General features: G+C 43.2%; 1 protein-coding gene across 1 annotated transcript in view; it reads right to left on the reverse strand.

Annotated features, from left to right (window-relative positions):
- The window catches only part of adgb (androglobin), an 89990-nt gene that overhangs the window by 61628 nt on the left and 5951 nt on the right, over positions 1-22411 (reverse strand). Inside the window, exons 4-11 of the mRNA XM_056294151.1 lie at positions 20669-20740; positions 20202-20378; positions 16682-16821; positions 14915-15001; positions 6741-6931; positions 2730-2824; positions 720-894; positions 193-290 (exon numbers count right to left, since the gene is read on the reverse strand). Coding sequence (XP_056150126.1) covers positions 193-290; positions 720-894; positions 2730-2824; positions 6741-6931; positions 14915-15001; positions 16682-16821; positions 20202-20378; positions 20669-20740 — 1035 coding nt within the window. The remainder of the gene's footprint in view (positions 1-192; positions 291-719; positions 895-2729; positions 2825-6740; positions 6932-14914; positions 15002-16681; positions 16822-20201; positions 20379-20668; positions 20741-22411) is intronic.

Raw genomic sequence — 22411 nt, forward strand, 5'->3', positions numbered from 1 at the left:
GAAAGCACAAAGAGCCAGAACAATAAAGAAAGGAGCAAAGGGAAGAAAGACGGATGGAAGGAAGAATATAAGGAAGGAATGAGAGAAGGAAGAAAGAACTCAAATGGACAGGCAGACAGACAAGCAGTGCTGAAGAGGCAAGGAAAGATTATTCTTTTTTTAGCGTTTCGGTTTTAGTCTACTCCAGTGTACACACAGCTCAAGGACAGGGCTGATGCTGCTCCTCATGCGGGAGGAGAGGAAAGGGCTGGAGACCTCAATGAACTGCTCTGCTTTCAGCACAGGCGGCTCTGCAAGGAAACAGAATACATTTCCACCATGACGTCAGTTTTTCTTCACTCCTTTAATCTTTCCTGCCTCTCTCCCTTTTCACTTGGAAATGAGCTACAGATACGATGACATCAGATATACCCTGAGCCGGCAGCTATTTTCAATGCTGAGAAACTGTAACTATCTCCTTCCTATTTGCATTTCAGCTCATTCCTTCCTCTACTTTTACATCTTCTGAACAGCTCTACCTTCTAACCGCATTCATTGAACACAGCGGCATCCCTTCATTTGTTATTTTACTGATTCATCCCTCCGTTCTTCGCTCATGTCATTATCGTATCATTTCAAGCTCAGCTGTTCACTGTCTGCCTTTCCTTTCAGATTCCTTTCACTCCTCCATGGCAAAACATCTTTTGACAGTTCCTGATCTTTCTCTCCCTCCCGCTCACCGCTAGGCTCATCGGTGACCAGTGTCTCCTTGCGGGGGCGGATGAGTTTCCATCGGGGCACAGAGATTGGTTTGGCTGGGGGTTCCAGAGGGCATGCCCGGGTCCTGGCCACCAAAACAATGTGGCCGCTTAGCTGGGAGAGACCATACCGGCGTAGACACTCCAGGGAGTCCACCTGCATGCCCACAAGTATGTTCCGCACGCACACACACACACACACACACACACACACACACATATAAAAAACACATATTATAACACACATAAGGCCAACAATGAAAACTGCTGCTGCCTCAAACTACTAGGTCCACAGTTTGTCCAATCTCCTCGTGAGGTCCAATTCTAAAGAGAGTGTTCTGATGTGAAATTAGAGCTTCTGGGTCACACAATGCATCAGCTGGGGAAAATCTTGGAAGTACTCCAACAATTAGGTTTAGCATGGGTGTAAATAATGGATGCGGTGAAGCCTGTCAAGGCACAGCATCCAAATAGAACACAACATGCCCCCAGATCACAAAAATTGGCATATTTCATCTCTACCACCCACCATTACAATCAGCTTTAGTGCATTTTCACAATATCCTGCTGAAATGTAACAGACAGGCTGAGCTGTCGATAAGTACACAAACAACAACAACAACTTGTAATCACATTTAAAATTCAAATCATGCATTTTGAAATGCAGGATTTGTTTTACCCTCATACACAGATTCACAAGGATCGATCATGAAAGTGTAAAACACAATAGCTAATACAAATGAAGCCCTATCTCATTGTACTGGAAACTGTGTCAGAATTAGGTCAATATTGAAGCTTTAATGTTCAGAAGGGACAATTACTGATTACTCATTGACAGGTGCTATGACCGACTGTACCATGGTGCACTTGAGATCTAATAAAATAATTAATTGTTGTATGGGAGCACATCACTGTTCATCCACATGTGGCCTGACAGCAGCTGTTTGGCATCTTCTGCGGCTGTACCTGTACACACGACTCGCCCATGTTTTTACTATCTATCCCGGGGCTGGCTAACCATGTGCCACAGAGAGCCATGTGGATGCAGGTTTTCATTCCAGCCGGACTCCACACCAGGTGATTTTACAGATTAGCAACCCTTCAATCAAAGAGGAAGAATGTGTCAGTGAAATCACCTGGTGTGGAGTCCAGCTGGAATGAAAAACCTGCATACACATGGCTCTCCATGGCACATGGTTAGCCACCACTGATCTATCCCTTTACATTGCTTGCATATGATGTGGCTAGATTATGATATATGATTTGATGAATAATACATTATATATGCTATGACGATAGTTATAATGACTGACTCAGCAATTTACCAATTACCATTTAGCAATTGCTTCTGCTGATATCAAACGCTGTCCGTCACTAAGAGCCATTAAGAGCAACAGAGAGCAGCTTCGATGCCATGTATAATAGATAATACTAGCGAAGTAAATAGACATAGGTAAAGGAAAGACATAGTATGGTCAAAATGTGTTGTTAGGATCATATTTAACTACTTACTCTAGACTGGAGGGCAACCCATTTTATTTTTTGTTACTTCTTTCCCCAAATCCAAGTCTGACCTTCAGAAAAGCCTTCTATGAATGAAACTTTGTGGAAGACCAAACTTTAGAAACAATCAACAGGCACACTTACATCAGCTCAAAGGTAAATTACCTACAGCTAGCTCAGTCTGGTTCCAATGTTGTTGCGACATTGAAGTTAAAACAGCAGAACTAATCGTGAAAGTTTAATGGATGTATAGCAAGAGTAACTAAGGAGGGCAGGAATTCAAGAACTTTTTTCCAGATGGAAAGGTGAGCCTGATCACTTCCACACTTGGCTTTGATGATCTGATAGAAATGTGACCAAAAAAATCTGATTTTTTTTTTGTGCAATTTAGTCGTGAATCTTTCCTGCATTCTTCTGTGACTGGAAATTGAGCTGATGCAATGTGCATCAATAGCCATGGAAAAGGACAGGGCTTGAAGTGTGACGTACCATCTGATGAAGGACAGTGGTCTGCTCATTCAGCGGCAGAAGAGGGTGGATTCTGGCACATATCACAATCTCTGGGACATGGGAGGCTTCCCTTCCTGAGAACATATCGAAACGGAGACCAGCATCATCGTACATGTACTCAAACACAAACACACACACACAGTTTTTGTGGCATATATTTACTGCTAAACACTGCACGATGTGACTATGTTTCTACTATACTAATGTCACCCAAGCAGTCCAATACATGTATTGAACATCGCATTTGTTGAACTACTACTCTCACATAACAGAAAAAAAAGGCCAAAACTTAGCACCAACAACCAATGAATAAAAAAAAAAATTAATAAAGGAAAAATGAGAAAATCCATTTTACAAATGGAAATAGATATTAGCCGCCACGGGTACAATTCAAATAAGGCATCTCGACAAATGAGGAATCTCGGCTAGCTGGATCTGCCCCATATTGTGGTCCTAGTGTGAAACACATGAGGAGCATATATGAGCTGGCCAGAGGACATGGGAAATCAATTTAAAGGACTCTGGTGGGTTTAGAAGAGAGATAACAGCACTGTTCTGCTCCACATAAATGCTCCTGTTGCATAGTGAGCCATGCTTTTCAGTTGATGCCTTTCAATGCAAACTATCAGGAGAGAGAAAAAAGGTGAAGGCGTAAGCTTGCGTGTGTGTGTGTGTGTGTGTGTGTGTGTGTGTGTGTGTGTGTGTGTGTGTGTGTGTGTGTGTGTGTGTGTGTGTGTGTGTGTGTGTGTGTGTGTGTGTGTGTGTGTGTGTGTGTGTGAGTGTGTGTGTGTGTGTGTGCGCGTGTGTTGTGCATCTGATTCTCCCTTTAGTGTGAACATTTTGGGGATTTGTGCCACGTTACGTATGTATGTCACCACATTATGTTAATCCCTTACACGTTAATTATCGTAAAACAAGTGGGATTGTGGGAGAAGGAGCGAGGAGGCGATTAGTGTCAGCAAGAACAAGTGGCTGATGTGTATGTGTGTGTGTGTGTGTGTGTGTGTGTGTGTGTGTGAGAGAGAGAGAGAGAGGGAGGGAGAGGGAGAGGGGGAGAGAGAGAGTAAAATGAAGCAACAGTTCTTATCAAGGACATTTTTTTAGACCTAAATTAAAGGAAATAAGCCGTCAACGATTTTCTCAATTACCAATAAACATGCCCAAACAAGTCCTGGTAAACCCTCAGGCAGAACAACTCTGGCAAAGATTTGTATTTAGATTTTAACATACTGTTGCAATTGCGATATAAACATAGTTACATAGACACCGTTTTTTTTCAAAACATAATTTATTTTTCAGCACAGGAAAAGTCTAAAATAGACCAGTGGGAAAGCAGCGATAAATAGCACCTACCCTTATCGTGCCCAAGCAAATAGGAACTTGGTGATTTTTTTTATTCTATAGGCCTGTGTCTGAAATAAGCAAGATGCTTATTTCACAAATGAGTCATGAAAAGGGGAATGATCCATCTGAGGCGGGCTCACATGAGGCCGCCTCAGAATTGTTCATTTTGACATTGTACTTGAACTTGTTAAAAAGCAATTTCTTCATGTTCAAGTCTCTCAACGTTCACTGAACACATTTGAACTTGAGAGCGTTATAATAAATTTTTTTTTGTTTCTGTATCCCACCCCTGCAAGCACAGTGGTGCAGTGGTCAACGCAGTTGTCTCACAGCAAGAAGGTCTTGGGTTCGAGCCCTGGGGTAGTCCAACCATGGCTGCTCATCCCAGGTCATCCTCTGTGTGGAGTTTGCATGTTCTCCCCGTGTATGCGTGGGTTTCCTCCGGGTGCTCCGGTTTCCTCCCACAGTCCAAAGACATGTAGGTCAGATGTATCGGCCATACTAAATTGTCCTTAGGTGTGAATGTGTGTGTGTGTGTGTGTGTGTGTGTGTGTGTGTGTGTGTGTGTGTGTGTGTGTGTGTGTGTGTGTGTGTGTGTGTGTGTGTGTGTGTGTGTGTGTGTGTTTGTGAGCCCTGTGTTGGCCTGGCGGCCTGTCCAGGGTGTCTCCCCACCTGCCGCCCAATGACTACTGGGATAGGCTCCAGCACCCCCACGACCCTGAGAGCAGGATAAGCGGTTTGGATAATGGATGGATGTATCCCAGCCCAAACTGCGAACTGATTATGAATCTGAGTGGGTGGTTGAACTCCTTGCCAGCTCCATGAGTTGTTCTACATCTACAAAAGGTACCAGTAAGTGGCTGGATGTGAATACATTTCATTACTTTTCATTTAAAGGCAACTCAATTCGTGGGCCAAGAACACTGTACGATGCCAAATACCTTGTTAATGATGCTCCTAAACATACTTTACCCTCTTACAATTATTGCCTCTTTCAAAAGAGTGGCAACAGGTTTGCCTGCTGAGTGAGGAGACCATGAATAATAGGATGGTCTGAGTTCACATTCCTGTAACAGCAAGCACCTACCCTGCTGAAGTGTCCTTGAACAAGACACTAAAATCCCCACCATAAGGGGTGTTATCCCTGCACCACGACCTTACTCAGAGGAGGGGGGCAGCAGGCAAAGGGAGAATTTACTTTCAGAACTCAACAGCATACCAAGTTGTTGGTACAAAAAAAATCAGTTCCTTTGTTGGAATTTGAAGGCCCAGTGAAGTCTTCACCCTACTCAGCCCAAGACCTCTCACAAGACGTAGCCACAGGCTCACTACTAGAGGAAACGTTTCAGTCCATGGCTTTGTCAGATCTCAACCACACTCGCCTAGAGGGTGTATTCTGCCCTGCAGGCACGCCAAATTATTCACCCTGCCACTGCTCCCCCTGCTGGTTTATTTATGGCCCACCACGCATGTCAGCTCACCTGGACCTCTTGTATTACATAAGGCAGGGGTAAACAGCGGGAGTGAAGCCACCAATGGCAGGGAACTGGCTAATAAACAAGAAGCCAAGAAGTACTCTTCTGTGTGCGGAGTGGTAGCTTGAGGTTTTCCCTGTCCCAAAGTGGGGAAATTAAAAGCAACGTGGTATAAATGTTGCAGGGGTAAAAGGGTGAATACTGCTCTACAAGGATGTAATTATTGATAGGTGTTTCCGGAGTGGATATAGACAGTTTCTGTATGACAATGAAATATTTACTGATAAGCTCCATGCTGGCTGAATAATGGATGTAGAGGGAGGGAAACAGAGTTCTGCACACACATGCATGTATGTATTGCATACTGCGCTGTCTGTGCAGTACGCAAAGCTAATGATATGCCTTGTATGTTTAGCATACAAATGGACAACCCTTTTCCCTTCACTTTAGCTGTCGTGCCTGTTTGCAAATTGTTTTATAGTCATTTTCATATTTATTTAATTTTCTTGGCATATCAGCGGGATATTTATTAAGCAAGATTCGTTTTTGTGACAGTCCTCAGTGGGTAGTCAAAAACAAAAATTCTGCTTGCGTGTGTGTGTGTGTGTGTGTGTGCGTGTGCGTGCATGTGCGCGCTGTTGTGGGCTGGTTGAGCTGACTGTAGACAGGTTCATTTGTCTTATTGTTATAACCTTTCTTCTTTGCTGAATCTGACAAAAACACATATATCAAAACCAATGGCATATATATATATATATATATAAAATCTAGTGAGTCAAGTAAATTCACGCACACACACACACACACACACACACACACACACACACACACACACACACACACACACACACACACACACACACACATATGTGTGTGTGTGTGTATATATATAGCTATAGATCAATCAATTAATCAAGTTGCATTTTATATAGCACTTTTCTAGCTGCAACACATTGTTGAAAACCACAAAGAATGAGTCCCTCTGCGGATAAATTAATCAGCCCATTAGAAGCAGCACCCAAAACCTAATTAAGAAAAAGCTCATGATCACAGATGATCCCAAAATCTAATCTATGATTTAATGAACCCACTCCGCTGCACAATGTGTGTCGTTGAAGTTTATTTACTTGTTGGTGTGCATGTGGTGTGCGTGTGTGTGTTTGACAATTACCATCTCTGGCTTTCTCTGGGCTCTTGGCTGCCACAGGTGTATTGGTCTTATGGTCGGTCAGTTGGGAATCCCTCTCTGCTGCTGAGTCCTTGCTGCGAAGCCTCTCCTCCTCCTCCTCCTCCTCTCCTGGGTAGGTGAATTCTGGAATAGTGTCTTTTAACAATTCCCAGACTTGTCCCATGTATCTGGACCTGGGAGGGTGTTTGAGAGCACATCAGAGGATTACTTCTCTTTGTATGCTATCCCTGGGGAGCTATGTTGTAAGTGTACGCTGAATTATCACTTTAGCAGTGTTGACACACAGCGTTCTCCTTTACAAAGCCTGTTGTCACCACACAGAATAACTTGTGGTGCAAGCATCAAAAAGTGTCAATTTAAAAAGCGACGACAATGTTCTTGACTTGAACTATTATTATGTGTTGCTGCAATTCTGACCGTACAGTCCCCAGATAACATCCAGATAACATCAAGCACTGCTTTTACCATGTAAAATCCATGCCATCCCTCTTACTCACATACACACATGCCACAGTGGGGACAAGACTGCAGTCTAAATATGCATGTGGATGACACAATAAAACCTACAACGCACCCCACAATATCAAGTGCCAGCCAAAAATCAAACCAAAGGTCAAAAATTAAACATCCATGGCAAGGTATGGATTAGTCAAGCAGACCAGAAAATAAAAAATCTAATCAGATAAATCAGCACCCATATTGAAAAGGCAAACACTTCGTAAGAAAGGATGGGCCTACTATTTTGGTTTTATCAAATTACTAAAGAGTTTTTTCTTTACCTCCTCCATAGCATTGTACTGACATCAATATCCCTCTGTTTATCTCTCCCATTGTTATACACACACACACACACACTTGATTGACAGAGCTTTTAGAGAGCTCTGTGTGTGTGTGTGTGTGTGTGTGTGTGTGTGTGTGTGTGTGTGTGTGTGTGTGTGTGTTCATGTAAAAGTTAATTTTGACCTTCAGTCTAACTTTGGGCCAAAGCCCTACCCTAATCCATTATATATATATATATATATATATATATAGAAGACTACACTCAGTAGAATGCAGATTAGAGTAGAGTAGAGTGCAGCCAGGCGTATCTCCTCTTCTCCACTGCTCGGGCTTAGCGACAAACCAGCTGAGGAGGACTTTGAATGGACTGCGGCATTTATTGGCGGCACGGTGGCCTGGTGGTTAGCACTGTTGCCTCACAGCAAGAAGGTCCTGGGTTCGAACCCACGGCTGTCCTAGGTCCTTTCTGTGTGGAGTTTGCATGTTCTCCCCATGTCTGTGTGGGTTTCCTCCGGGTGCTCCGGTTTCCTCCCACCATCAAAAAGACATGCATGTTAGGGTTAATACTCCTGTCTGTGCCCCTGAGCAAGGCAATAGGAAGAAACAACTGGAATTGGTCCCTGGGTGCTGCACAGCAACTGCCCACTGCTCCTATACAATAGGATGGGTTAAATGCAGAGAGTGAATTTCATTGTATGCATGTACAAATGACAAATAAAGTGTATTGTTCTATTATGGCCTTGCTGGACCTTCACAGTCAGTATGCCTTGCGCCTGAAGATGAGCACCCCCGATGCCGAACATGACATTTCATCAAGTTCATGGTGGGAACGATGCTGAAGTTAGTTTAAGGGGAAAGTTAAGGGAAACATAAATAATGATATTTAGTGGCTGATTCTTCATTCTCGGCAGGTTATACAATACACCTCTGCCGAATACTGCATCCACACTGTAATTTTATTTCTGGAGATCTATTAATCAAATGGTTTTATCGGCACATATTTTGGGCTGTTTTGGTTTGACAGTGTGAATTTCACACATTTAATAATGGCCTAAGATTAAATTAATAGGGGATGCATTACTCGGCAGCAACAATCAGTTCTGCTGAATAATGCATGGACCCCTTAACACTCAGTAATGACACTTCAAATCAAAGTTTGATAAGAATCAAATGGTTTTATCAGCACATATTTTATTTGATCAACTTTGAAAGAGTGAATTTGACACCCCACATTCATTTTTCCCGCATTTAAAAACCTAATTTTAGTACAACTATCTGAAATCATATGCTTACAAACACATCGACAATGCGCCAAAGAGTTCGCCCCAAGAAACATTGGGAGATTAATCGATGTAAATTTCAGACCAACCGTATCAAGGGAATGCTACTTCTACTGAGTCTAACACGTTCAACACTTAAGCTCATCTATCATCATTGCTGAACCTGACAAAGAAGATTGTGTCGTTTTTAAACAGTAATACACCTCAACAATCAGTTCCGTTCATTTTATAATGGACATTTGTGATATGATATTTAAACAACCCGTCTGTCAACAGGACCGCTTGTCTCTGAGACCGGTCTCTTGAGAGAGCTCCAGTCACGCTCACAGCAGGGTTTTGTGAACATGACTGGATGGCTGGTCACCAGTTTGTGGAACTTCTCAACTCTGAAAACGTTAGAGCACATTTTTGATTGGCCATACTTTTTCAAAAATTCTCAGAAGTGAATTTAATGATGAAATAGCATACGAAAACTGTAAAACTGTTGGCCTGTTTCTCTGCTGCTTTGGTCTCGGGTACCTTCGGACCACAAGGCATACTGTGTATGGAGGCCCAGCAAGGGTGTCTCTCTCGGACCCGAGTCAACTGTAGATGTGACTCGCGCATGCACAGGGTTGCTTTAGATCGGTCAGCGATAGAGGCCAATGCTGGCTCAGCGAGCTAGAGCGGATGAAGAGAGGGAGCTGCGATAGCAAGAACAAATGGTTTTCAAAGGTTTTGAATCACCTCAACTATGAGAGGTTCTTCATATTAGAGCCATAACTGTGCACAAAAAAACTTCAGGCACACACACACACACACACACACACACACACACACACACACACACACACACACACACAGCTCTCTAAAACCTCTGTCAATCAAGTGCGTGTGTGTATGTGTGTAACAATGGGAGAGACAAATAGAGGGATATTGACGTCAATACAATGCTATGGGGGAGGCATGTGCATGGGTCCAAACGCATAAACTCCTCCAGGCTGTCCGCCTGGAAGGGGTAAAAATGGACCCGACTCAAGTCCGTCAATGCATCAAGTCCCGTCAGGCTCAGATTAGGTTGCAGCTGGTCCCAACCGTGCCAATACTGATCAATTCTCACAGCACCGTAAGGCACTTTGTATGAAGGCATCTACCAAATAGTAGCATGATGCTGTCACACAGGGACCTGGGACACTATTTGTACACTGATGAACTCTCCTGAAAATAACTTGTTTTTGAATCTACTGGGGTGTCTGCTATAGCCTGCATCCCACTGGTATCCCTATATTTGTAGTGTGCTGGACTGCTTCTCTCACAGCCAATATCTCTCTGTGACAACAAAATGCCTTTTAAGTGTTCATATAATCAATAACCATTATATAACACTGATCTACAGATTTCTGTCCAGTCATCTGTCTAAAAATCAAGATTGTTATGTGTAGTATCCATCCATCCATCCATCCATTATCCAAACCACCCATCCTGCTCTCAGGGTCACGGGGAGGCTGGAGCCTATCACAGCAGTCATTGGGTGGCAGGTGGGGAGACACACTGGACAGGCCGCAAGGCCATCACAGCCCCCCCCCCCACACACACACACACACACACACATTCACACCTAGGGACAATTTAGTATGGCCGATTCACCTGACCTACATGTCTTTGGACTGTGGGAGGAAACCGCAGCACCCGGAGGAAACCCACGCAGACACGGGGAGAACATGCATACTCCACACAGAGGACGACCCAGGACAACCCCCAAGGTTGGACTCCCCCGGGACTCAAACCTAGGACCTTCTTACTGTGAGGCGACAACACTAACCACTGCACCACCGTTATGTGTAGTACACAGTAAAATCCTGAGTGTTAATTTAACTCTGAGAGTGTACAAATGGACCTGAAAGGATCCATTTGTACACTCTCAGAGTTAAATTAACACTTGTGGTGACCCACATCTATATATCGAGAGACATTCACCTAAGAGGACGGTATACCTTTAAGGGAAGAGGCGAGGGGTCAAATAATGCACTTCCGCTTCGGTTCACAGTCAGTTCAGTGTCGTTGTCGAATGTATGACATGCTAAGTTGGAGCTAGTAAACTACCTCGACTACGTCTACTCTCACGTCTCCTGTCTCGTTGTTTTCTAACTCCACACACTCAGTTTTTTTTACTGTGTATGTAAAACAATATGCGTTATCCTAAACTAAATGTTAAGTTCATCTTACCCCTTCTTGCTTCCTGCTTTTGAATATAATTTTGTACTAAAATTTGCAAATTCAGAAACTCTAGGAAGAAGCAGCTGGAGTGAAAACAATACCTGGTCAGTCATGAATGAGAACATTCACAGACATTACCTGGTCAGGTTTAATAGCTGGCTAATAACTATGGGACATCTCAGCACAGCTTTCTCTAACACCTACGATAATTGAACACTACTAGATATTGAAGATTGCCCCAAAACAGCAGGGGGCATGTTGGTGTGTGAGGGTCCATAGGCAACCGAAAAGGAGAAGTTGAGAGACGGAAGAGATGGGTATATCTCCATATGCTGTGTTTATGAGTGAATAGATGTGTACTTATGTTGTATATAATATTATGATGAGTATAGAGCGGTCCTAGCTCCTCATCCTGCTGACTTTAAAAGGCACAGGGGTCAAAGTTCAGTCATGGAATAAATAACCTCATACACTTGTAATACATGTCTGAATCCGGGCTGAGGTTGGCAAGATTGGTTTTCTTGGAAAAAGCTATTATCGCTTTCTGTATAGGAGCCTTTTACAACCGTGTGTCTTCTTCTATGTAATGAAAGATTCAAGTATTTGATTCAATCTACTTAATGTGTAATTTGACTTAATTTGATAAGTGTGTTTATAGCCGCTCAGTATTCTGGATAGTGGCTCATGTTTTAGGTCTTATGGTGGATAAGCTGTTTAGAGTAATCTTCATCTTCATCTTCTGTATTTATAAAGCCTATATAAACAGCATACTCTGTAGAGTCTGTTGAACTGATCATGCGCTGCTCAGAAAAACAGGCTTGAGGATGCTCACTCATATCTGCGCCTCATAAGTCTCTTATGATGATGAGATGATGAGAGATGGGTATGGGTAATATACGGGTATGAGATGAGATGAGAGATGGGATGAGAAGACAGGACAGAGAGAGAGAGAGAGAGAGTGACAGAGAGAGACGAACACTATTGCAAACGAAAACCATTATTCGATTTGAAACACATCGTTTCATTATGTTTTCAACATAATGCTGCTTACTGAACATTTAGAAGAGAAGCTAATGTGATTTTCTCCCTTGTTCACCATAGGAGAATAGGAGGAGAAGAATCTACCGGAACACTTAGTGTGTGTGTGTGTGTGTGTGTGTGTGTGTGTGTGTGTGTGTGTGTGTGTGTGTGTGTGTGTGTGTGTGTGTGTGTGCGTGTATGTGTGTGAACATGTATCATGAATCAACCTGAAACACACACACAGTAACAGGTTTGCTGGCTGTGTGCGTTGATATGGCCTCCAGGGGATCCACTAACACCAGCTAACCTGCTGAGGCAGAGAAAATAGCAGTCCAGAGCTCCACTCCAAAACACTGCTCCCACATTAAAGTTACATCGCTGACAAGCTGAGACTCTCTACTTCACACATATCATCCCCCTATTTCATATCTTCATGCTTCCATTTAGACCTCAATTATTCCAGAGATCTTCCCCACTGAGGGGCTCTTCCCGCTGTGGTTGTGTTACTGAATGCTTCGGAAAGTATTTTTGATACGGGGTGCATGGGCTGTGAGCATGTATCTATTGAGTGCATTAAGTGTCAGAGCCCTTGAGCCCTTGTGGTGATAAACTGCCTGTGATGAAATGCACTTGCAATGAAAACTCAAAGAAAGACAGACTATAACTCACCACAGCCGATATCACAAGAGATTTAAGAGGACTATATGACAGATAGGTAAGTGTATATGGTGAGGAGGAGGAGGGGAGGGGGGTGTCATTCAACCAATGCTAAAAAGAGAAAAGGTCCAGAAAGGTCCAAATTAATCCCATTCTTTAAATCATCAGTTCCCCTGAGAACTTCCTTCCATTGCCCCAATCTAACAATAAGTCTCCCCCTCTGACTCCGATTGGTACTGATTCTACTCCACATTTTAAAGAAACCAGTACGGAGGCGTCCAGGTGGTGTAGTGGTCTATTCCATTGCCTGTCAGCACGGGGATCATTGGTTCGAATCCCCGTGTTGCCTCCGGCTTGGTCGGGCGTCCCTACAGACACAATTGGCCATGTCTGCGGGTGGGAAGCTGGATGTGGGTATGTGTCCTGGTCGCTGCACTAGCGCCTCCTCTGGTCGGTCGGGGCGCCTGTTCAGGGGAAGGGTGAACTGGGGGGAATAGCGTGATCTGCCCACGTGCTATGTCCCCCTGGTGAAACTCCTCACTGTCAGGTGAAAAGAAGCAGCTGGCGACTCCACTTGTATCGGAGGAGGCATGTGGTAGTCTGCAGCCTTCCCTGGATCAGCAAAGGGGGTGGAGCAGCAACCGGGATGGCTCGGAAGAGCGGGGTTATTGGCTGGATACAACTGGGGAGAAAAATGGGAAAAATCCCCCCCCCCCACCCAAAAAAAGAACCCAGTACATGCCCCTCAATCTTTCCGTTGTCAAGTGGGAAACTGGACAATAGAGCCTAGACAGCCAACATAAATCCTGACTACACTCATCATTTCTCCACCTAGTCCTTATCCAAAGTGAGTTGGGAAAACATTTATTTGGTTAATTAAATTACAAATCTATGAACCAGTTTGCTTTATACAAGGATATATAACATTAAAAGTGTTTGACATTCCAGTTCCTTGCCACCGTTTCCTTCTTTCCTGAGCTCTAAAGTTTAAACTGTTACACCGGGTCTGCACATTTATCACTTTCTACATAACTGATGCTACATTATTTAAGTTGTGGTGTTGAGTTATGGCTATGTTTGATTGGCCACTGATGTAGAGTCTTTATCTTGATGCTCTCCGTTGTTAGCAATTCATACATAAACATGTTTAGCCTCCAACCTATAAATATGCCTCCATATTTATACAATTGCATAACCACTACCATCTGATGTGATTTGCTGCAAATATGACCTCTCTCAGCTCATAAAACCATATCCACTCCACTGTTGGGATTTGTCGGTATCACACCAATTTATCTTCCTGAAATCCTGCAAATCAAGTCAACAATTGTTTAACTTAGCAATAAAAGCCCGTCTCTGCATCTGCTCCCCATCTGCTCTCTGACCGGAGTCCAAACAGAGGACAGGACCCTGGTTTATATTCACCAGCCGGTCTCAGCCTGATTTGTTTCCAGCTAAACTTATAATCGTTATTATACATTACCAATGAAGCCTTTGTGAAATATTCATTATTTGGTAAACCTTCCATTAATTTTTTTCGGATTTTTGTTTTATGGATTTTTCCCCCCTTTTTCTCCCCAATTGTATCCAGCCAATTACCCCACTCTTCTGAGCCTTCCCAGTCGCTGCTCCACCACCTCTGCCAATCCAGGGAGGGCTGCAGACTGCCACATGCCTCCTCCGATACATGTGGAGGCGCCAGCCCCTTCTTTTCACCTGACACTGAGGAGTTTCACCAGGGGGTGTAGGGCGTGAGAGGATCACACCATTCCCCCCAGTTCCCCCTCCCCTCGAACAGGCGCCCTGACCGACCAGAGGAGGTGCTAGTGCAGCGACCAGGACACATACCCACATCCGGCTTCCCACCTGGAGACACGGCCAATTGTGTCTGTAAGAACACCCGACCAAGCCGGAGGTAACACAGGGATTTGAACCTGCGATCTCCGTGTTGGTAGGCAACGGAATAAACCACTACACTATCCGGATGACCCCATTAAATGAAACTTTGATGAGTGCATCACCTAATCGTTGGAAAAGCAGACTGGTAGGCAAAGGATATGGCAATGACTAAATTGACTTCAGAAATTCTAAGACCAGGTAAAGTTTACATCATATAGCAAATATGCAGAACAACACGTAATGTCATATGTGTAAGTTTTGTTACATAAACGTTAGCGGGGAAAAAATAGGTATATGAGATAAGAGAATAGACAAGGAACCTACTGAATGGGGAGGATCTCTGGAATCCAGCCGGTGAGGGCATGGATGAAGTTGAACTCACCCATCCCCTTGATGGGCCCTGACACAATACTAAAAGACAGTGGAAACACAAAAAGAACCACGAAAAGTAAAACAGATGAAACTGCAGAACATACATGGTGCATCACAATCGAACCCATTCATATTAACACTGGCGCAATTCCTCTTCAGAGCAGGCAGCCATTAGATAAGGAAGAGATGTGGATTCTACGGCTTACACAAGATAACAAAGATGTTTGATATTGCCTCAGCCAGCCTGGAGAGTTGTTTACCATGTGGGCTTCTGAATACTAACTCTTTTTGGGTGGATTTCTGATTGGATTTTTTAAAAATTTGTTCATGAGAAAAATCCCAAAGGAAAACTATCATTTATTTTGTGCTTTGTGCGAATGCATGTGTATGTGTGTGTGTGTGTGTGTGTGTGTGTGTGTGTGTGTGTGTGTGTGTGTGTGTGTGTGTGTGTGTGTGTATGTGTGTGTGTGTACAATACATATGTGTGTGCATGCATGTGTGTCTTGGTGACGTTTTTCTGCTGAAACAGATGGCTGAAGTCCTAATTGGTCCTCTTGGGAGCCTCTGGCCAACCTGTCCAGTCTACCATAATGATGATCTCCAATGAAATGAAATCAATAAAACTCAATCAGTATTGCCACACTCCATACGCAAGTTGAAAGAGGGATTAACTGTATCATAAATATGAGTGAGCTCTCTACTCACACTAAGAGAGGGAATATGGAATCATAGCTTTGTGAAAGGCCCTTGCATAAAGCAGGGTAAAGATTGTTATAATTCACAGTTAAACTTCAGTGAACTTGCACCAAGACTTATAAATGATTCACAGTCGAAGACACTTCCCTTGTTTCCTGTCTTGGATGAAACATTTATGCCTCGACCCTCAGTAGGGCATGGTACCAACCACCTTGACATATCCCATGTCCTTCTGTCACAGACAGGCACACTGCCTGTCTGTCACCCGAATGTGACACAGTGCTGGGCAGAGCAGATTAGGTCAGGTGGAGGTTTTGCCAAGTCTTCCAAGGGAACCATATGTGTTAAAGAGTTCTATTCACTTTGTAGCACTTTGTAGCCATTGTAAACAAGTAGAAATCGAAAGACCCTTCAGTCCAGCATGTATTTTTTTTAATCAACATGATATTGCAGTGAAGCAAATTAAACAACAGAGATTTTGAGACTTAAAATTCATCTTTTTTTCACTTTCTCACAGCCTACTTTGATCAACTCTTGGTTGGCTTGACCAATAAATTCTTAATGATATCCTTTATTGTGGGCTTTTCTTTCTTCCGTTGACATAAAGTGTGTTGAGATACTGATGTAATAATGCAAATAAACTTGACTATGAACATATGGACGGTGAACTGCTTTACGCTTGCAATTGGTCCAGTTTGAACGAATATTTTGTTGTGCCATGTGTTGTTGCTTAAATGCTGTTACTGCAATAGTTTTGATGCGAATACATCAGAGAAAACCCTGCATGGGTTTGCAAATTTACTGGGCAGCAAGTAGAAGAGTATAGAGGGGCAATAAAGTGGAAAGTTTGTTGTGTTATCTTCCATACTTTTTGGTACTTTGCCTATGGTGCTTCTGTGGGTCAGTTAATGGGTATTACAGTAAGGATGAACATATATATGTTCTGGTGCCATAGTTTAACTTGTACCTGCCTCCTCAGGATAGAAGGCGCACTATAACAGTTTCTGCATGGATGTAACTCACTCTGTATTGGCCACTTTGATGAGCGCTTTGGACAGCAGCATGGGCCACAGCTCTGACTGACTGGTGGAGGCAGGGAGAAGCAGGTTGTTGTCCTTATCAAATGGCATGGCATCATCCACCATCAACTTCCTCCAGTGACCCTTACAGGCAAAAAGTAAGGAAGCATGTGAAAAGACAGCAGAATATGAAGAAGAATTTATATCTCCATCCTCAGTGACAGCTCAAAAAAAAATGACGTCCTCTTTCTGTTGGTTTAGAGTTCTCAGTCTGTTTACTCACTTAGTGGGTGTGACAATTCATACAAATCCATGGGCTTATTGTGATGTTAGAAAGTGTCCTCTTTTCCCTGCACAATAATTTCTGCACAAAGGCAGTAATAGTTGTTAAAATTCTCAAAGTCTTGTATGGTCAAACTTACAAAGACAACTTATTGAATTTAAAAAACATGTTTTTCTGCATTTTACAAGGGAATAAAATCCTGTACAATTTGGGGCATGCAGGTGGCATGGCGGTCTATTCCGTTGCCTGCCAGCATGGAGATCATTGGTTCGAATGTCCGTGTTGCCTCTGGCTTGGTCGGGCGTCCCTGCGGACACAATTGGCCGTGTCTGCATGTGGGAAGCCGGATGTGGGTATGTGTCCTGGTCGCTGTACTAGCGCCTCCTCTGGTTGGTCGGGGCACCTGTTTGGAGGGGGGACTAGGGGGAATAGCATGATGCTCCCATGTACTACGCCCCCCCCCGGCGAAACTCCTCACTGTCAGGTGAAAAGAAGTGGCTGGCGACTCCACATGTATTGGAGGAGGCACGTGGTAGTCTGCAGCCCTCCCCAGATCGGCAGAGGGGGTGGAGTAGTGACCGAGACGGCTTGGAAGAGTGGGGTAACTGGCTGGATATAATTGGGGAGAAAAAGGGGAGGAGGGGGAATAAAAAAAATCATGGACATTTAATTATAAGGTACCCTTGCTCTGTCAGAACTCTCGTCACTCTATTTAAAATAGTATTTCACTTTGACACTTCCACTCCTTATTTTTAATTTCAAGCTAGAAATGTAGCTTTCGCGTCTGTTGTATTCATTATAAGTTACACTGGATAAGACAGCCCGCTAAATGCATAAAATGTAAAATTAGAAAGAAGACAGGGGTCCAACAAACAGATTAGTGTGGTTGCTGTGTGCCATGCTAATCATCAGATTTTCATCATGGTATGGTAAATCTGATTACCTCTGCCAGGCCAGCCAATGTTAACATCAAAGAGCAAAATGTATGAGTGTTCAAAATGATTAGTTCACTACTGGAAACATTAATTAGCGGTTTAAATCAGTATAAACTATCACTCTAGATCATCAAAGGCCAGGCCTTGTCCAATTGCGATTACTTTAACAGTGTTAGTTGAGGACCATAAAAACTTGTTTTATTGTGACGCAGTACACCACAACATGTAAACAAACACATTATTCCTCCTAATAACCCAATGCATATGATCCCATTGGTGGATTTAGCATCACTTCAGATCTCGGCATCCCAGTGGTCAATGACCCCGCTGACCACTGTGTATATGGTATATGTATGTGGAACTGGGTAGCTCTATTCTTTATCCTCCAACTGGCTGCCCAAACCCAACATCTTAGCATTTTGTGAGGTGTCACTGGTTGTTACATGCTAACTGGCAGACTGACTGACAGTGCTGTGTGATGTGTCCACTGGCTGTCTATGAGTGTTTCACACCGCTGGCAGGCATAAGCAGCGGTCTCCACAAGCAGGCTATAATCTGACTGACTGTTCCCAGCTGTGCCTCTCTCTTACTTATCCCTCTATCTATCAGACCCGCGTGCGCAGGCAACACACGCACACCCTTCCCTCCTTGTTCCCTCTCTCACTGCCTCTCTCGCTAACCCCACCCTGACCCTGAGGGGGAGCTCGTTCTCTTCACAGATATGACAGGGTGCTTGTGCAAGGGGACAGTTCAGAGCAGTGGCGAGGAGAAGGATGGAGGAATACAGGGACACGGAAGAGTGAAACAGAGAGCAGGAAGAAGAGAGGGGAGCAGATGTAGATAGCTGTGTGAAGACAGAAACAGTTGGAAAGATTCTGCTGAGGAGGAGCAGTGAGAGAACGACGCAGGGAGAAAGGGCAGAGGTTTATATGAGGTAAAATAGGAGACATGGAAGCAAAAAGAGAAGCGTAGGGGTCAGGGTGGGGGTGGGGTGCTCCATGCCTTCTCCACAACCATCTGTTAGCATGCCATGGTTGGCACAGGGGATGACTGCCAACAACCATGTCATGCTTGTTTGTCAAGGCAGGGTGAGCCGTTTAAATACTTTGTCTCTTTTAGATCTGTCTCCTCTAAGCCTCTCCAAAAACCAAATTGTTGGATAAAACACTTAAGTTGTGTGTGTGGTGTATGTGTGTGTGTGTGTGTGTGTGTGTGTGTGTGTGTGTCTATATATATATATATATATATATATATATATATATATATATATATATATATGTGTGTGTGTGTGTGTGTGTGTGTGTGCGTGTGTATATATATATGTATATATATATATGTGTATATATGTATGTATGTATGTATGTATGTATGTATGTATGTATGTATGTATGTATGTATGTATGTATGTATGTATGTATGTATGTATGTATGTATGTATGTATGTATGTATGTATGTATAAAGATGGCAAAGCTTAAAGACATCCTATCTGCAGATGGTGGGCAAATATCAAAAACACAGAAACTCACAAGCCATCACAGAAAATAAACACAAACAATTTGAGCACATTTAATCAAAGGAAAAGTAAACAAGGTAAAATGCAGTTAGGAAGATATATAATGATGTAAACTAAAGAGTTATGTGATTCATTGAAAATAGAGAAATCATACAACTAAAATATCAGTCTCCGAAAGTCAGTTTTTAAGCAGACTTCCCTCACCATCAACAATTTCATGAATGCCACCATGTCTGGTTGAAGATGTGCTTATCAGTGAAATCAACTGCTGTTGAGTTGGAATGATGATCCCATATATGTATGGAACACATGATGAAGCACCACTGCTTTAAGAGCTACTTATACTATTGTTTGAGGCCCTGGCCGCTCCTAGTACAGCAGCAAGGCTGACTGACTTCAGCTTTGAGTGGTCAAGGATTTTTTTTTTATCCTGTCTCTCCTTTTCTCTTTCCCTTACTCTATTCTGCTCCATCCCCCACTCTCCACTTCCTTGCTTTCTCCTCTGGGAACTGCTAAATAATACAAGAGATCTCATTCTCACCCTTTCAAGTGCATCACTGAAAATTGCCTTGCTAATGGGGTGGGATTGTGAGACAATGTCCATAGGCCTCTTCCAGTTTTCATACCAGGTTGCTCATTTACATAAGGTACAGGGAGAGGATCATACAAAAACCGCCCACCCCCAGTCCACTGTTCACAATGTGCAAAGGATGTGTGTAAAGAAAGCATCCGATGAATCAGTATCCTTTACAACTCAGCCTGTGTGCGTACGTGTGATAGAGTGAGGCTCACCATCCAGTAGAGTCTGACCACGTATTTCCCATAGACATTGTAGAGTGGTACATGACCTTTCACCACCTTACAGAGAGAGTAGATGTGCTCCCAGGGCTTCCACCGCTCCTGCTCCTCTGCGGTGCTGTTACACAGCTTCCAAACAATATAGAGCTCACTTATGAGCCCCCTCATCAGCTGGATGGAAGGGCAAAGAAGAAAGGGAGTAATCTAGACCAGTGTAACTACTCGTTGATCCACAAATCAATCAGCTGATTCCTCAGTTATCCGCTCCATCATTCATTTTCTAAATCAATAGTATGCCACAGCGGCCCAGTGTAATTAATTTCTGTCAATCAAATTTCACTTAATGTGACAAATCACACATTTCAAAGATAAATCAATACAAGATAGGACAAACACGTCATGATCCTACATAATGGCCAAATAATGAATGCTTCTTTATACTTACCTCACTTTAAACTCACCTCACTGCAAATCAGATGATCATTAGGGGAGATTAGGTCAAAGGCACTTTCACTTTCAACGACTGCAGGACCCTAGAACACAGCACACAGATGTTTGAAGGTATAAAACAATACTGCAAAGCGACAAATTGACTTTTTAATACCCCACACAAAAACAGATAACAGTGTTCACCCACTGGTGGTGCGTAACTTGCTGAGCTGTAGTCGGTACATACACGTCTACAGGTTTTAGTACACAAAATGGTCAAACAGCTTTAACATACTTCTCTATGGAAAGAAAGAAATGGGTCACCTGTTCAAAAAAGATATCAATCATGTGTCTTGATCCAAGTCACCTACTTATCAAATATGCTTCTCTAAACATTTTAGGACCTTAGCAGCTCTCACTTAACCAGCCATGATACTCTAGAAAGTGTGGCTGTGATGAATATTTGACTACCATATTACTATAATCCCACAGGGTACAAATAAAATATGAATTAAAGTCTCCACGGGTTGTGAATAAGAAAGCCTTCTCTTTTGGTCAAGGGCGGTTGGCTCTTTTCTACTGTTGTGGTGAAACTAAATGAAAGTCAGTCATCATCTCTTTTCTGTTTCTGAAGCGTGCTCTTTAAAAACAGGACGATGGATGTTGAGGGGGGAAAAGGGGGAGAGAACCGTTCTCTGAATCAACACTGTATGCCCGTCTAGTTTCTGCGATTATTCCTGTGTACCAACTAGGGATGGGTGTCATTAAGATTTTAACGGTACTACTACTCTTACTGATATGATCCGGTACTTTAACGGTACTGTTATCGGTTCTTTTGTTCTTTTTTTAAGAAAAAAATAAAACAAATTAAAAACACAATTAACGTTGCTTTATTTTCTCATGTCTGGACAGAGTGTTACTTTTAATCACTAATCCATGTTTGTATAATTTAGTTAATTTCGTGTGGGCTCCAGGCTACAAGCATACATAACATACCTGAGGTGGATGGGAACACGATGGATAAACTACGAGCTAGACAGTCAAAACTGCATTTCTCCACCCATATTTGATGCACTTTCACTAGATGTTTCTAAAGACTGCATGTGTTTCCACCCTTACATGCAAGACTTGCTGCACTTGCGGCAGCAACGGGCATTGTCAGCATCGACTCTAGTGACATATAACCAGACTTATGAAGTGAAGTATAACCAGACTTTTGACCGTTTAGTTCTTTCTCCATCATTGTCTCTAAGAGCAGGCTGTGTGTGTGTGTGTGTGTGTGTGTGTGTGTGTGTGTGTGTGTGTGTGTGTGTGTGTGTGTGTGTGTGTGTGTGTGTGTGTGTGTGTGTGTGTGTGTGTGTGTGTGTGTGTGTGTGTGTGTGTGTGAGAGAGAGAGAGAGAGGGAGGAAGAGAGTGCTGGCCCCGCCCCTCAGCTCCGCTCGCACATGACAGGCACTGAGAGAGAGCCGGTCTTTCGGATTGGGAATAGTGAAAATCCATCATAGACCAATGTCTTAATCTTATTGCAAATTAGAAACGGAGTTGGTGAGATAAAAGGTGCAAGGTAACATTTATGTCTCCAATACTGATAGCAGAACCATTAATGGTCTTTAAAGATTTCGCACTGGTGCCCATTTAATACTGAGTTTTGGTACCCATCCCTAGTACCAACTGTACTAGGATGTTATAGGATGTCACCTTTCCAATGAGTCAATTGGTCAAATTTCTGCCCTGCTCGATCTGCCCCGGTCAACAGTAAGTCTGTTACTGTGAAG

The sequence above is a fragment of the Lampris incognitus genome, chromosome 15, assembly GCF_029633865.1.
Source record: "Lampris incognitus isolate fLamInc1 chromosome 15, fLamInc1.hap2, whole genome shotgun sequence".
Taxonomy (NCBI): domain Eukaryota; kingdom Metazoa; phylum Chordata; class Actinopteri; order Lampriformes; family Lampridae; genus Lampris; species Lampris incognitus.